Source organism: Daphnia pulicaria, chromosome 10, assembly GCF_021234035.1.
Source record: "Daphnia pulicaria isolate SC F1-1A chromosome 10, SC_F0-13Bv2, whole genome shotgun sequence".
Taxonomy (NCBI): domain Eukaryota; kingdom Metazoa; phylum Arthropoda; class Branchiopoda; order Diplostraca; family Daphniidae; genus Daphnia; species Daphnia pulicaria.
The window spans coordinates 6,772,321-6,786,767 of record NC_060922.1 but is presented as its reverse complement, the minus strand read 5'-3'; the positions used below and the strand labels follow the sequence as shown (position 1 = coordinate 6,786,767).

The window sequence follows — 14,447 nt, the reverse complement described above, 5'->3', positions numbered from 1 at the left end:
ACAGATTTACCAAGTGAAATTACCCTCGGGGATATAGATCGTTTCGTTCACTCTGCTGCTGGGTCCCCCAACTCCCAGGGCTCTTGCGCGTTACTGGGCAGCACAGTAGATCGGAGCCATCTAGCTGTCGAGGGGATGTGTACACGCGAATATCCTGGCAACGTGAAATCCCGAATAATCCAGCAAAAGTCGACAAGAGAATAAAAAAAGTAAATGGAACCATTTAGATGGGCTATATGAAGAAACACTGCTGCTGGCTGGCTGGCTGGCTGGTCGTGTTTTTCCGTCCCCAGTTTCCTCATCGTCGCTCAAGCAATTTGCATTTCAACTTACCACCGTCAGTTTGATGTAGGCGGTACGCGGCAGTCATGCTCAACACTTTATTAGCATATATATAGATCAGTGAAACTCTCGTTGATCCCCCCACTGCTCTGCTCTGCTATAGTATACGTACCGCCTTTGCTCAGTTGCTGATACCCATCTCTCCAATGACTTTCTTGCGCATAATATACTGGAACGAGAGAAGATCCTCCGCTCCGGCTGACTACGTGACGCTTGGATTCAATCAAAACTCTCCACATAAATGCGAAACTGTTTTCAGCCTCGCCGTACTACTTGTACTATCCTGATTTGATTATTCGAGGAGATTTCATACGGCCACTTCCTTGGTCTTATTTCTTTTACCCAAGAGTTGGAAAAGTAAAATCTGCAATGTAATTCACATTTTCTTCTTCTTAAATCAAAACGATAGGACCTTTATTGGACTAAATTTTCGAACACCAATCTTGTTTTTAAATTAATAAGAAAAAATAGAAATAAGAAAATTGTAAGATAGGCCTGTATGCTTTGTGACATGTGTGTAGGAGAAAAACAGTTGGAACAAAACGAAATGATTATTTACTATTTAGGCCTCATTGTTTGATCGAAAATCAAAATAGACTGGGTAGTTAAGTAAATTTTATTTATAAAATTGGAATGATAAATACAGTATTTCTTTCGGTTCCTTCAGCTTGAACGGAAAGGCAGACTGTTGGATTTGGTGGTTTTTAACGCATTGGATCTGAAAGCATAGCGAATTGTAGCGTTGGCAGTGGTGATCGTTATTTGCGGCCCCCAACAACTGACAAAACGTGACCCATGCAATCGTGTTGACTTAGCTTTTGGAGCTAATGCAGCAAAGGGAAATGGGGACTGATTGCATGATATCCTCTCACAGTGCCTGGCTTTCCCCCTTTTGTCTCCTGCCCGACTGTATAGGCCCCTATACCCTTCACGCTATAATTTGGTCGGTAGGCGTTGGCGCTTGGCGGTATAAGTATAATACGGCGGAAATCCTATCAGGAGCCTATATTGACCACGAGAAAAACCGTCAACATAAATTTGACGCATTTTCAACTTTTAGTTTGTCCAGATATTGTTTTGCCGTTATCGTAAATAGTCCCCGTCAGAAACTAACCAAGAAATGAACGGCAAATAAATTGGTTTCATTCACATAACAATCAATGAACGAACCAAAACTGTTTTATAACTTTGTTTCTAAACATTCATATTTCTAAACTTAGTGAAACTTTGATTTGCTCTAAGTTATGCTTGTAACTTTATATGGGCCTAAGTATTGAACATAATAATGGCGTTAAGATGTTGAGATCCAAAATAGTTTTGGGGAGGACTGCTGTTGATTTGAATGGCTTGACTAGGTCATCTGGTAAATCCAGCTTGCCCATAGTCCATACTACTGAAAAACAAGTTTACAGTTCAGAGATGAATATCTGCCGGCGGCCTGGCGCATTGATGGCGTCAAATAAAATAACGCGCACGCACGTCCAAGTGAGCGTTCGAGAAATGAGAGATGGGAGTAAGAGCCACGTGCTGCACTTGAGAAGAAACTCTGCCGGAATCGGATGCTGGGTTCTTTTGTCTTCTATTTCATTAGGTATGATATTGAACAGACGGGAAATCTTGAAAAGATTGGACAGGGGGGTTAAAGAGTTGGGCGCTGAGTACGCCAACGTCCTCTTCTTATTCCCTTTCATGAAAAACAGTTGCGCCCAGGCACACGCCGTCGGCTTTCGGCGGATAACAATGGCACCGCCGATGCTCGAAAGCGCACAACGCCGACGATAAGAAAATCGCTTCGTAAATATCAGGTCAAGTTTCATTCTTTTTCCTTTAGTTCATGGATGAAAGTTGCGAGATTTGTGTATATCTGGCATGTCTGCAGGCATAGACTAGTTATAGTGTACAATTAAGAGGCACGCGATTTAATCGACTAGGTAGACTACTTTTTTCTTTTTTAAATAATAGGTGTTTTGTGTTAACATGTAATCAACCCGCTCGGATTTTTTGTCCGTTGTTGTTTTTGCAGGCAAAAGGAAATATTCAAAACTCTTGTTTGCCTGACATTATAGGGTTTCACTTTCCTTCCAGAAATGCAATATAACAAAGCTGGGTAGCGACCGAGAACATGAAAACCAAGGTTTGGAAGTTTATACTGAAAGAGTTTGCTTTTTTACGTGAATTTTACGAGGTAATAGTAAAAAAAAACCTTACTCAAAGTGCTGAACGTAGAGTTCAACGAATGTAGTATAAGAAGCATCGACTAATGTAGCAAATGCGATTTCATATTATACCCAAAAGAAAGAATGATTAAGTTTGGACCACGTGAATTACATGCAAAAAAAGTGAAGCAAGAGGTTTATTTTTTAGAATTACATATACGCCTCCCTCAAATAATAATCAGTAAGACATGTCTTAGATGATAGTCATTGTACACACACCCTACTCTCGTGAAACTCTGCGTCGAGTTGGTCGTTTGGCTGGGAAACTGGAATATACGAAAGTATGTTTATAGGGCAAACTAATCTGATTCAAACTTGTTCTTTACGCTTGTCTTTCTCTCCCCGTCTGACAAACTTCCTAGCTATCCCATGTTATAGTGATCTCAATGGGTTTCACTACACACTTCCAGCTCAACTTGCAGAGAAGACAAGTTGAAGCGAGACCTATAGCTCCATCCTCAACCGCCTCCCCCATTTTCGGGCCTGACGTTTTGGCATTTCAACCGGAACAAATCATCTCTCCCTCTTCTCTGCTTCTTCTTCATCTTATTCTTCGTCTACTCTCAACTCGACTTCCTAATCTTGCGCCTTGTCACGCGGGTCGTCGCCTCTTTGCGTTTTATGCGTAGTGTCGTTCGTCATACGACAAGCTTTTCAGCCATCCAATTTCAAGATTTCGATTAGCGAGCCTCTGTCACTGGTGGGTCACCAGATTTATATCACTGATTCTGGTTATAGTCGTGTCTATAGCACGTAGAAAAATTACAATGTTATAAAGTATATCGTATTTCATAAACATTTACCTCTTAAAATAATTTGGGTAGTGTTTATTGCTATATTTCTATTCATCTTCATCATTAAAAGAAAGTAAACTGGATTTTTTTGCAGTATCTTTACTACTTTCGCTTTTGGTGCTGGAGCCAGAATCTTCTTTTTTCACTTTTTTGACATTCGCTATGTCACTACCATCAGGCTCATCTGAAATCTGAGTTCTTTTTTTCTGCGACTTGAAGACAATTTTGCCTTTTTCAATAAGCTCTCTTTCTTCTTTTTCCTTTAGCTCAACTTCTTCTTTTGTTGCTTCTTCGGCAGTTAGGTCACCAGATCGTAAAACTACCACAATTGGCTTTTCATCCTCCTTCTCCTCTGCATATTCGTCATTATCACTGTCACCTTGATATTGTTCTCTCTAAAAAAAATATTTTGAAATTAAAATCAAGAAGTACAAAGACAAAATAGATAATGGAAACCATAATAATGAAACAACATGAAAAATTACTTTTGTGTCAACATCTGGTCCTTCCTTGTATCCGGCTTGTTGTTTTATACGCCTTAGAAAAGCTGGTTCATTCGGTTTAATATAAGATACCTGATTTCTTTTAGGTCCCATAATTACGTTTATGAAAGCAGAATATAAATTTGAACAAGTTAGAATTTTGAAGTGTCAAAATACCCAAGCACAACAAATAAAGAGTGGAAATGTTGTCATCTAGCGGTAATCTGTTGTACCTTATTAGTAGAGCTGGTGATATTTATCGAATATCGCGTTTTGATATATCTCCGGAAAAAATCGGGTAGTATCGATCTATCGATTTTTCAGATAAGCAGCGTTGCCAATTTTTTTTAATCAGTTTGTAAATAATAAATAAGTCAGAAAAAAATATAGAGAATATCAGACTACAGTTTTTCTTGACTGCCGCCAGATGGAGATGGATTTTTATATCGACTATATTTATAGTTTGTTAGTTCATCATTAGTTGTTATTTTAAAGTATTTTATATCGATTGATTTGCACAACTTTAAAATTTAAGAAATAAAAAAAAATTACAACAAAATTACCATAGTAAAACTTCAATGGGGCAACGTTGTTTGTTTTGATTCACAGTCGACTAGTCGTCTGAACTTCGAGAAAGTCGAGTTGCCGTTGCCCGTTGTGTGACTTATTAGTTCTTACTTGGTTTATACTGTGTTGTTATCTTTCCATGAAACATTCGATTGTTATCAATCCTTAACGGGAAAGTCATATATTTTTTAATGTAGTGAATGATCGAAATGGCTTCAAACGTCGATACATCATTTTGCAATCGAGCACCAGTTTGTTTAGGTAGAACTGCCACTGTCAGTAACAGCCCAGAAAATTGTGAAATTGTTGAGGTATCGGAGGTAGTATTCTTTTACAGTAATATTTTCTACCACCGATTTCTGGAAATTTGAACTTCTCTTCATGTTTTCATGAGATTCGTGATTTATTGGAATACAACCCACCACAACCTTTTAGTACATCTGCAGTTTTGAACTATTGCCAGCGCAAGATGATTCTACCATATACTAGGCTTTTGGGACTTCTTGGTCTAAGACCTCTGTTAGGAGACTTCAATGACCAAACGCTTGCTCTGAGTGCAATTAACAAAATCCATCTATTCTTGGTGACATGCTTCCTCATCTTTGGTTATGTAATGCAACTCTTAACATGCTACAGGTGTCATATTGCTACTACTATTTATTCTTTCTATTCCCAAGGTTATTCTAAAATTAAATATTAATTTTTGTTTAGAAGGGACAAAGGTTTTTCATACATTAAAATTCCTGGTGTTGATCATGTTAGTCAAAATGTCTACCAACATTTGACCAAGTCACCTGACACACCTGAAGTTATGTGTGATGGAAGTCTTTTCCTTTGCTACATTTTACCTCCATTGCTTCATCTCGGCGCATTTATCCAAACAATTTATTTATTGCGAATAACAGATAATGAACATCTACAAACACTCTTTGAGAAGGTTAGTGAGGTGGACTTGGTAATTTGAGTACTGCATTTCTTATTTTAACTTTAGGTTTCCTGTGGGTTTTCAGGTGTTTTTACTCACTTCGAGATCAAGAGGAGCAACGACACAACGAGTTCTTCTTCGAAGACTTCGTACACATGTTATACTCTCAGTGGTTTGGTTACTTTGGTCACTCATCGCGCAAATTTTTCTAGTCTGCACCAGTCCAATAAAGACAGTTTGGTTCCTCCCTCAAATGCAAGTTATTTTCTATTGTCGATTAGTCCGTCAAAATATAACTTTTTTTTTTGTTTACTTTCTATTACAGGAGTAACCCCGTCCGCAATTCATTGATGGGGGTAATGATTGCCTCCACTTTATGCCAAGACGTTGTTCACTGCTTAGTTGTTAGCAACTATTGCATAGAATGCCAATTATTGATGTCGTACGTTAGTTCTATTAGCGAACGCGTAGTTGAGAAATCGATGTCGTTGGAAATCGCCATGAAAGTAAGAAACAGCTCATTAGTTTCCCACGTAGAAAATTGCGCTAATAGATAACAAACAATAGAATTGAATTTTATCGATTCAACAGGAAATGTTGGAATTTGAAAAGTTCCTGCTGTACTTGAACGAAAACGTTTCTCCAGCCATCGGTTTACTCCTGCTACTCTCCACGACCCGTACAATTGTGACGACAATGACCGTCATTCATCCTGGATTTCTGTACTATACAATCGATGCGCACTCTTTTATTGTGATAATGTTGTTGGTTCAGTGGGCTGCTGTTTCCATAGCTCCACTTGTTTCTGTAAGATATCTTAACATCCAAAAGCACAACAGGAAAAGTAATTCGAATTTGTTTCCTTACCACAGGCTGCGTATGTTACTGCTGCGAGTCGAAACGTGCGCTCTGTCGGGATGCGGATACGTGTTCGTCCGTTCGGCTTTCAAGATGTTCCGGCACAAAAATTGGATTCGTTCATGACATTCATTGCATGTCACAAAGGAACGGCTAAATTGTGCTTCATTCCAATTAGTGCTGCATCACTCGGAGCAGTTGTTGCTATTGCTGCTTTAATTTTTCTTATCAGTGCTAACGTATCGTAATGTTATTATGGATTCATGTATGGGTTGAATGCCAAAGTCAACGTTTATCTCTCATATCTGTTGTGATCTATAACTCTTTCTCAGGTAATCTCAGAGTTTCTATCATATGTTTAATCTCGGTCGGGGAATTCAATACACATTTAAGATTCGTGATTTTATAAGGAATTAAAAAAGAAAACCTTCTGGTTTGGTAAATTTCCCATATTATTTGAGTCGAAAAAATACATCAGCAAACACTTATCAGAGGTAATTACTTTTTGGTGTTGGCGAGTTTTTCCTTTCTTTTCTTGACGTGTTTCTTTACTTTCTGCTTCCGTTTTTCTGATTGCTCAGCCTTGATGGCCTTTTTCCTCTCCTATTCCAAACGAATTTCAAGATTACGTTAGACGTTAAAAAAACCTAGCAGCAAAATTTACCTTTCGACTGTTGGGGGATTCGTCGCGAGGTCGTGCACTGCTCACAAATTGTTTCTTTTCACCATCTTCTGAATCAGACTCACCAGATGCCTCATCGCTGCTACTTCCGTCCACAATAGAATTATCCAAAATGTCTGGAACTTGCTTTGGGCCTGACAAGTCTGGCTTGATTCCAGTTACATTCGCGTAGTTCAATTCAATTTTCTCTCCCGCTTTAATTTGCCTAATGTCTCGTTCAAAGAACATGACCTGACGGAATATTGAGGTTAGTGAAAAAGAAAGAAAATGAACCAGGGCGCGCACTCACTTCATCTAATCTTTGAGGAATATATGTCTGTTTAAAGACTTCTGCTTTCACCAAATCTTCCGCTGTAGACTCTCCTTGAATATTTCTTTCGGAAGAAACTGTTGCCATTCTATCCAAGTAGTCCTGGAATTCAAAATGTGTCACTAAAAATACAAGTGTGTTTTCCAGATTGTAATTACCTCAATGTTGGTTTCATTGATCGTCAAATCAACAACAAAATCAAAAAGTTCTTTAACTGTCATGACGCAAACTCCGTTTCTCTTGAAGAAGTCGGTAATATTAGTGCAATCCTTACGAAGAAATTCAAGAGCATGCGGATGGTCATGCTCCACTGATTGAGACACATCAATTATGTATGCTTTTCCTTCATGATACCTAGGATTGGTAATTAAGATAATAAATAGCGTGGGTCTATAATAATCACACAAGTTTAAAATTTACAGCATGTTGAATTCACTGAGATCAGCGTGAACGAGTCTGCAGTCGTGAAACATTCGCCGCATCAAAATGATTGTGTCTCGATATAACTCACGGGCTTTCGACTCACTCAGCTCAACTTCCTTGTAATGAAAGCATCAAATTAAATCTCGACACCCATGTAATCTATCGGATATTTTCAGTATACCTTTAGTCGGGGGGCAGGCCAACCAGCATCACCAATGAAAGTCATCAACAACACATGACTTCTCAGCAAAATTGGTTTGGGACATGGTAAACCAGCTGCTTCAAGTCTCAATAAATTTCTCAATTCTTTTTCAGCCCAAGTTCGAACCATTTTACGGGGATTGTGCTTACAATAACCGTGTCGAAATCTGCAATAAAAAAACAAAAAATAGTGAGCAACAAAAATAAACAAAATAAGATTGTAAGGTGTCAAGGTTACCTGAACTCGCCTGTGACGTATTTGTCTCTGTCTTTGAATACAAGAATGGATGTTTTATAAATTTTGAGGGCCAAATGTGTGTCATCTTTTCCTGTTGCATGATATACATTGGCTTCTTTGCCAGTGGAGATACAGCCATTGATTTGAGTGATAAATCCTCTGTTCATTAATTTAAACAGAATCATTCTTGTCCGGGGATCCATAACTTGCTCAGCAGTAGCTCTGTCTGCCTTGTCTCTGAGACGCACCTTGTCATCACCTGGCAACGAAGGCATTTTGAACTCGTCCACATTAATCTTTTGGGAATATTTCTTGAAAAGCTTTTCTCTTGGCTGGAAAGAAACCACTTTATTGGAACTAGTCTGTTGGTTGGGTTGGGCTCCCTGTACTTTTATTTGAGGCCCCTGATCTGCAGTAAATGTTGACAGTTAACAAATTGAAAGTAAGCTTTGAACATTATTTTGTTACCATATTGCCAATCGTAACAATCGTCATCGCTCATTTCAGAATCGTCTGAATAATAGACTTCGTTATTTTCATCGACGGGCGGCACTTCGTCATTGGTCTCAAGATTAAGTTGTCGAATACCTTCAGCAACGTTCGGTTCTCTGATAAAACCACTAAATTACATTAAATTAACTTGATAATATGGAAAATTGCATTACTTTTCATCTTCAACGTCACTAAATTGTCCTTCAACAGGAGAAGAATCAGAAAAATCCACGTGGACTGCCATGGTTAAATAAAATTTGTTTTTTCATGTATAAAAATTCGTCTGCCAAATCTTGTGCAACATTGCCAATAACCGCATATTTTCTTTTCGCAACGGCATTTCGGCAACGGCAAAATTAGAAAAAGAAGAGAAAATCTGCAAATGCTTGCTGCTTTATTTGTATCGGGTTGTTAACTGTAATTAAAAATTTATTTTTTCTTTAATGTAATACACTTGGATTAAAAAAATATATATATATTTTTTCATTTGTTCGACGCCTTAAAAAAGGGAGAAAATTAATTAGTAATTCTTTTAGTACAATGGATGTATGATTGTATATCATTTGTAGAAATAAAGACAGGAATCATTGTGTTCCCACGTAACAAGCCTTTGAATAAAAACTCTACAGGCGCCTACACTTGATTGATATTCTTTCCGTGACTGACTATAAGTAGTAGTAGTACGCACTCCTTGAGTGATATGATTTAGAAGTAGGTGAAAGCAAAGCGAAAATGAACGATGTAGCATGCCTGCTGGGTAATATTCGGTAGACACGACATTTAAAAAAAATAAGAAATAGTGTTGACGTGTTGTACCCTTTACGAATTGTTGGCTCTATAAATAAACTGAAGGTTGACCACCGCTGCGCTTGAATGATTACCTAGCTGCCTGCCTGCCTATTTTTTAAAACAATGGCGAACGTATAGACCCCGGAAACCTATTGTGTTACATATACACTTGCACTATAGAATAAAAGAAAGAAAAAAAAATCAATTTTACGACCCCCTACGTGTAGAGTAAGAGCGCAACTAAAAGAAAATGGCGCGTGTGAATCTGAATTGTGCACCCAACATCCGTGTGTGTGTTGTCGGGGTGCGTTTGATGGTGGAAATATCGCGCTAGGTAATACGCATTCGTCAACAACAGCTGAGGTCGCTGGTCGCTCAGTTACGCAAAGAGAGCGTCGCCTTTCCATCAAAACTAAGAGAGAACAGGTAGGGAGTTACCTTGGTGACGGCGTGGGAGTCGTACGTGTTTTATCGATTGCCACTCTTTCAACCCTCATCTGGCGTGGATTTCCGGCATACATGACAGTTCGGTTCGGTCCGTCGTGCTGTAGTTTGCACAGCCATTTCTCTCCCTTGGTGTGACAACTCTCCATCAGATTGACATCCACCAGGTATGGAAAAACCTTCGCTGATGGAACTCAAGCGTCAACAATGGGCCCGCGAAAGAGGTAAGTCATCCATCACATTTTAAATTTGGTTTCAATAAGTTGGTCAATTGGGCAAACGAAGAGAGTATACAATCAAATCATCGCGTCTATTATATAACAGAGGAGGCCAAAATCGACTGGTGTCCATGGGGTCGTCCGGGTTGCGGCGCACCGTTGAAATGGAATCAGAGCTCGGCCCGAAGCGATTCACGCTTGACTCCTGTCGACAATAAAAAGTAAGCCCACAGCACCACAAGCCCAATGATCCGCGAATAATTTCGAAAAAATCAAATGTGTGGACGGATGATGGTCATCTGGCCGTCATGTGCGTTTCCGTTATTGTTTTAGCGCTGCGTGTATAAATAACATGGCAATTGATATTGTTTCCTCCTGTTTATATCAGAAACGACAACTACCTGCCTCCACTCAACTGGACGACATCACATCAACACGAACAAGTTCAGCAAGCGCCGCCCGCCACCGCACCGCCTCCTCCACCACCTCCGCCTCCTCGGCGATCAAAGCGTCACGCCATCAGCCACACGGTGACGGACGGCGAAACTTCCGGCTATCAGAGTGACAATCACTTCATCGATCCATCGGCTCCTAATTACCATCTGCGCCACCGCCGTCAATTGTCGTCGTCCAGGGGACCCAGCGTCGAGCCCATGCCGGACACCTCAAATTCTTCCAACGTCATCATCCACCACCACCACTCGACTAATCAAGAGCAAATCAATTCCAACCGTCACGACGAGGTCAATGAAATTTCGGCCAGGGCCGATTATAAGTTTCTCGAGCGCAAAAAGTGGGTCCAAGATGGAACTGTCCCCTACGACCTTTACCCAGAGGTAATGGGCTCTTTTTTATTACGTATACAAATTATCGATTAAATAAAGCATGGCTGCCTTCATGTGTTTGATTGGGGCAAGATCAAATGATTGAATTGATTATTGGTTGCATCTCTAGTGTCTTCCACAGCTTTACGATAGGTCGACTCCACCTCGATGGGTGGCCCGTCCGACCTTTGTTCAGACCGAGCCTCTTATGTCAGGTGGGTACTATTAGATCACGTCTATGCATACACATTCCTTTTGTTTGCCAATGGGGTACTGATGAGCATCTTTCGTGTCGTCTGCTGCGGCCACACGTCGATCCATCAGCAGACCGGACCTTGGGCGACAGTTCCAGTATCAGCCGTCACCAGGCTGTCGTCCAGCACTGCGCAACCAATGCGGCGTGAGTGTGATTATCCAGAGAATAAGAGAAAAGTTGAGATCCCAATTGATTTATCGCTCATAATTTTTGGGTTGTTGTTTTTGGTTTGGTTGTACAATGCAGTCCCAGCTTTCTGCGTGGCCAGAATGTCGTGGTGGATGTCGCCGAGTTGGCCGAGAGGGAAAGGAAACGGGCCAAAGCCAATGAACTGCAGCGGGTGCTCCTTCAGCAGGTAAAAATGACACATTGATTTCTAACAGTCTATCTCTATAAAAGGCGCATAAAAAAGGCCAACAGCATATGCGATGCAGACGAGAAACCGTTTACTACGTGAATTATGATATTCCCGACTGGGTTGGATCGATATAAAATAGAAAAAGATAAAACAATAGAAACATTCCAAAAAAATATGCCTGCTGTCGTTGCCATCACGTGGCTGGAATTGTGTATATAGATTTGGATGGAAAAAGTAGACAGCCGGAAAATACAAAATAAGAAATGAAGACGAAAAAAAGAAGAAGAAATAATGGTTCTAATATTTCAATAGCGAATGTTGAAGTCAAGTTGCCAGGGTAACGGGCGTCGTGACTTTTGGCGCCGTATGCCGAATATGCGACAGCACGTCCTGTCACCGACTTAAATAGACGTATAGTATAGTGCAGTATAAGGCCTCATGCAGCTGGCGGCGGCAGCCGGAACAGCCCAACTTAAACGGCGGATGAAATCATGGCTATGTAAACCTTCCGGCGTCACGCGATCCTGCGGAATATGATGATCCATATCTATATCCGTAACCAGACATGCGAGACAAAATGCTTCATAGAAATTATCTATTTTGTTGCATTTCCCTTCATCATTTGTTAGATCTATGTGCGCTCTGTTCACAAACCCAAACAAAAAGAAAGTAGGAAGAAAATTATTACGAATTTCCTACTCGCATGTTGTTCGATTCGGACATGGGTATATATAAAGTCAGAGGGTAAATTCCGGCGCTGTGGAATATAATGGCATGTGCATTTCGGATGGCAGTTGAGAGCGACCGATGGAGCCGTTCAGACAGCAGCCGAGAGAGTCGGGATGCGTCTGCATGAATTTCCGCCAACTGAAATTGTTTCTTGTCCAGTTGGCAGAGAAGGAGAACCAAAAGCTCCTGGAGAAAAAGCGGCAGCAGGAAGAAGAGGAGAGACAGGAACTGGAGCTGCAAAGGCATTTGGAAGCCGAGCGACGTCAAATTGAAGAAGAGCGAAGACGGGTCCAAGAGAAAAAGGTAAAATCGCCATCTCACACATGCACGCTCATTGTTCAAAACTTGCTTCAGGGGAGACATATAGAATGATTACAGCAGCATAGCTCTATTATTATTATTATTACGTATTATTACTAAATTCCATGTTGAATTCAGGAGGCAGAAGAACGACGATTAGAAGCAGTTAAGGAAGCGATCGCCGGAGCTCAGCAGAATGCCTTGGCTGAGAAACTGGCACGCAGGAGGAACCTGCAAAACCGGACGGCGGTAGTCCAACCGGCGTCGGACAACGACCCGGCGGCATCAGTTTCTGTCCGGAGTGAAGACAGATCGACGCCGGCGCACCAGCATTTGCCAGAAACACAAAGGGAACCGACGGTGGTGGAATTGCGACACGCAATCATTTCCACACCGCGACCCCAACAACTAGATAAAGGCACGTTAACTCGCTCATCAGTCGACGCCCAAGTTCAAACGGACCAGCAGCAACTTCAAGTCGCTTGTCGCTGTGAAACCAACAACCCCCGGTCCCGTCAGTCTAGGTCAATATTTACTCTTTTATAACAAAATGTCTTATCATGTTTATTTCGTTGAGATAAAGTTGTCAAGTTAAAACCTGTTTGTTTATCACGATAGACACAAAATAGCGGCAACAACCGAAGAAGAGCGTCCAGGATCACAAATGTCGATGATCGCCGTGAAAAGTCAAACGTCGACTAGCACGACCAATCGCCCGCAATGGAACGCCCACAAGACCAACGCGAAATATCAAGTAAGAAATAACAACCCACAATTAACTAATAGAATTCCGGCCATTGGAGCCCGTCTTTCATCTTGTGTAATTCTTTTTTTGAATTCTCATTCGTGTTGGTTACGCAGAGCCAGACGGAAAAGGATCCCCGATTTCTCCAGCGTCGTCGCGAACGTCTCCGGCGTCGCCAGAAACTTTTGCTGGAAAAGCAACTCCACGGCTCGTGGCCTTCCAGCGAGAATTTCGGGTATAATCATCTTTGCGTCCCATTCTTATAATTATTCTTTCGATAGATGGTTGCTTTTTTTAACACCATTTCCACGGCGCGCATGCTACTGCTGTTGTTGTTGGCTTAATTGTCCCGGCTGTGGAAATGGTGTTAAGGCGGCGCTGTCATCACGCGTGATTGACTGTGGACTGACCGACGTCGATTCCGTGTGTGTGTGTGTGCGCATGAAGGAGCCAGGAAGAGATGGGAGATACAATATTCTTCCCGTTTTTACCCGGCAGCGGAACCGGCGTACCGCACGAAAGGTACTACGAGGCCCTCCAGGCCGCCGCCGTCAGCCGCTACTATAAGAAAGCCCCGGCGGTAGCTGTCAGCCACCAGCACCAGCACAACAAATTGATGGCTGGACGAGCAACCAGCCAATCGGACAACACAGTCGAGCTCATAATTCCGCAACCGGCTCAACTCGTCTCCCAACCACCCGTCGCCCCCACCGTTCGATCCCAGTCCAGGCAATTGTCGTCGCCACCTGTTCCGGCTGTCCTCAAAAAAATCCAAATGTCAAGCGGCGAACCTGCCGCCGCCGCCACCTCTTCCGGCGGCGAGAAACGCGAATGGGAGAATTACGATTCTCCCAGCGACCAGCCCGTCAAAATCGACAAAGATTTCGAAAATTTGCAGATCAAAGAGCAAAGGCGATGCACTGAACAAGACAAACAAGATCTACTATATCGCTTATCCGTTCTCAAGCAGGTAATACATTTTAAAAGCAAGATTTAATGAATTCATATTGGGAGTGTGTATGAAATTAATTGGAAAATCTCTTTTTTAATCCGCAGAGTTTAGAACAGAGGAAAACAGCCTTGGATAAAGTGTCTTTGACTTCTCAATAATGAGCACTTGCTCAAAAAACCATTTCCAAAATAAGCTTCTTTTGACTCACTTCCGTAACAAACCAATAATGTTCGACTCTGCTGCGCAATCAAATACAGATTTTTATGAAAAAGATCAACCGCAGGAATGCGCTCGCCTTTTTA

The 14,447-nt window shown here is 41.3% G+C and overlaps 4 protein-coding genes across 8 annotated transcripts; 2 read left to right on the top strand and 2 right to left on the bottom strand.

Moving 5' to 3' along the window:
* Positions 1–3,370: 3,370 nt before the first annotated feature.
* LOC124314862 (uncharacterized protein KIAA1143 homolog) lies at positions 3,371–4,043 on the bottom strand. The gene is made up of 2 exons (XM_046780271.1): positions 3,838–4,043; positions 3,371–3,747 (listed from the first exon to the last, which is right to left on the bottom strand). The coding sequence occupies exons 1-2, from the start codon at positions 3,946–3,948 to the stop codon at positions 3,400–3,402; spliced, it is 459 nt and encodes a 152-aa protein (XP_046636227.1). The 5' UTR covers positions 3,949–4,043; the 3' UTR covers positions 3,371–3,399.
* A 330-nt stretch (positions 4,044–4,373) lies between these two features.
* On the top strand, positions 4,374–6,585 carry LOC124314721. 3 transcript variants are annotated; one of them, XM_046780051.1, is made up of 7 exons: positions 4,380–4,712; positions 4,796–5,037; positions 5,113–5,338; positions 5,412–5,581; positions 5,652–5,832; positions 5,918–6,133; positions 6,199–6,585. In XM_046780051.1, exons 1-7 carry the CDS (start codon positions 4,602–4,604, stop codon positions 6,430–6,432), a joined length of 1,380 nt encoding a protein of 459 aa, XP_046636007.1. In that variant the 5' UTR covers positions 4,380–4,601; the 3' UTR covers positions 6,433–6,585. The 3 variants fall into 3 exon arrangements, with proteins under 3 accessions (XP_046636008.1, XP_046636007.1, XP_046636006.1); XM_046780050.1 differs by having other exon boundaries at positions 4,384–4,721; XM_046780052.1 differs by lacking the exon at positions 6,199–6,585 and having other exon boundaries at positions 4,374–4,721; positions 5,894–5,993.
* A 33-nt stretch (positions 6,586–6,618) lies between these two features.
* On the bottom strand, positions 6,619–8,852 carry LOC124314694 (serine/threonine-protein kinase RIO1-like). Its single transcript, XM_046779998.1, has 9 exons — positions 8,704–8,852; positions 8,507–8,646; positions 8,039–8,447; positions 7,781–7,967; positions 7,597–7,715; positions 7,335–7,530; positions 7,156–7,278; positions 6,849–7,097; positions 6,619–6,787 (listed from the first exon to the last, which is right to left on the bottom strand). The coding sequence occupies exons 1-9, from the start codon at positions 8,772–8,774 to the stop codon at positions 6,683–6,685; spliced, it is 1,599 nt and encodes a 532-aa protein (XP_046635954.1). The 5' UTR covers positions 8,775–8,852; the 3' UTR covers positions 6,619–6,682.
* Positions 8,853–9,647: 795 nt separating this feature from the next.
* On the top strand, positions 9,648–14,416 carry LOC124314661 (coiled-coil domain-containing protein 66-like). Of its 3 annotated transcripts, none has more exons than XM_046779933.1 (12): positions 9,648–9,987; positions 10,088–10,202; positions 10,370–10,817; positions 10,936–11,020; positions 11,133–11,205; positions 11,308–11,416; positions 12,308–12,451; positions 12,587–12,972; positions 13,067–13,202; positions 13,310–13,428; positions 13,641–14,163; positions 14,250–14,416. In XM_046779933.1, the coding sequence occupies exons 1-12, from the start codon at positions 9,933–9,935 to the stop codon at positions 14,301–14,303; spliced, it is 2,247 nt and encodes a 748-aa protein (XP_046635889.1). In that variant the 5' UTR covers positions 9,648–9,932; the 3' UTR covers positions 14,304–14,416. The 3 variants fall into 3 exon arrangements, with proteins under 3 accessions (XP_046635889.1, XP_046635890.1, XP_046635888.1); XM_046779934.1 differs by having other exon boundaries at positions 11,130–11,205; positions 13,692–14,163; XM_046779932.1 differs by having other exon boundaries at positions 11,130–11,205.
* The last annotated feature ends 31 nt before the right edge of the window (positions 14,417–14,447 follow it).

Bases quoted from the DNA above. Each gene is read 5' to 3' on its own strand.
- LOC124314862 (XM_046780271.1), bottom strand. From the start codon at position 3,948: ATGGGACCTAAAAGAAATCAGGTATCTTATATTAAACCGAATGAACCA. The intron at 3,748-3,837 runs GTAATTTTTCAT...TATTTTTTTTAG, and splicing joins GACCAGATGTTGACACAAAA to AGAGAACAATATCAAGGTGA.
- LOC124314721 (XM_046780050.1), top strand. From the start codon at position 4,602: ATGATCGAAATGGCTTCAAACGTCGATACATCATTTTGCAATCGAGCA. The intron at 4,722-4,795 runs GTAGTATTCTTT...TGTTTTCATGAG, and splicing joins AAATTGTTGAGGTATCGGAG to ATTCGTGATTTATTGGAATA. The intron at 6,134-6,198 runs GTAAGATATCTT...TCCTTACCACAG, and splicing joins CCATAGCTCCACTTGTTTCT to GCTGCGTATGTTACTGCTGC.
- LOC124314694 (XM_046779998.1), bottom strand. From the start codon at position 8,774: ATGGCAGTCCACGTGGATTTTTCTGATTCTTCTCCTGTTGAAGGACAA. The intron at 8,647-8,703 runs GTAATGCAATTT...TGGTTTTATCAG, and splicing joins AGTGACGTTGAAGATGAAAA to AGAACCGAACGTTGCTGAAG. The intron at 7,968-8,038 runs GTAACCTTGACA...TTTTTATTGCAG, and splicing joins TACGTCACAGGCGAGTTCAG to ATTTCGACACGGTTATTGTA.
- LOC124314661 (XM_046779932.1), top strand. From the start codon at position 9,933: ATGGAAAAACCTTCGCTGATGGAACTCAAGCGTCAACAATGGGCCCGC. The intron at 12,973-13,066 runs GTCAATATTTAC...TTATCACGATAG, and splicing joins CCCCGGTCCCGTCAGTCTAG to ACACAAAATAGCGGCAACAA. The intron at 14,164-14,249 runs GTAATACATTTT...TTTAATCCGCAG, and splicing joins GCTTATCCGTTCTCAAGCAG to AGTTTAGAACAGAGGAAAAC.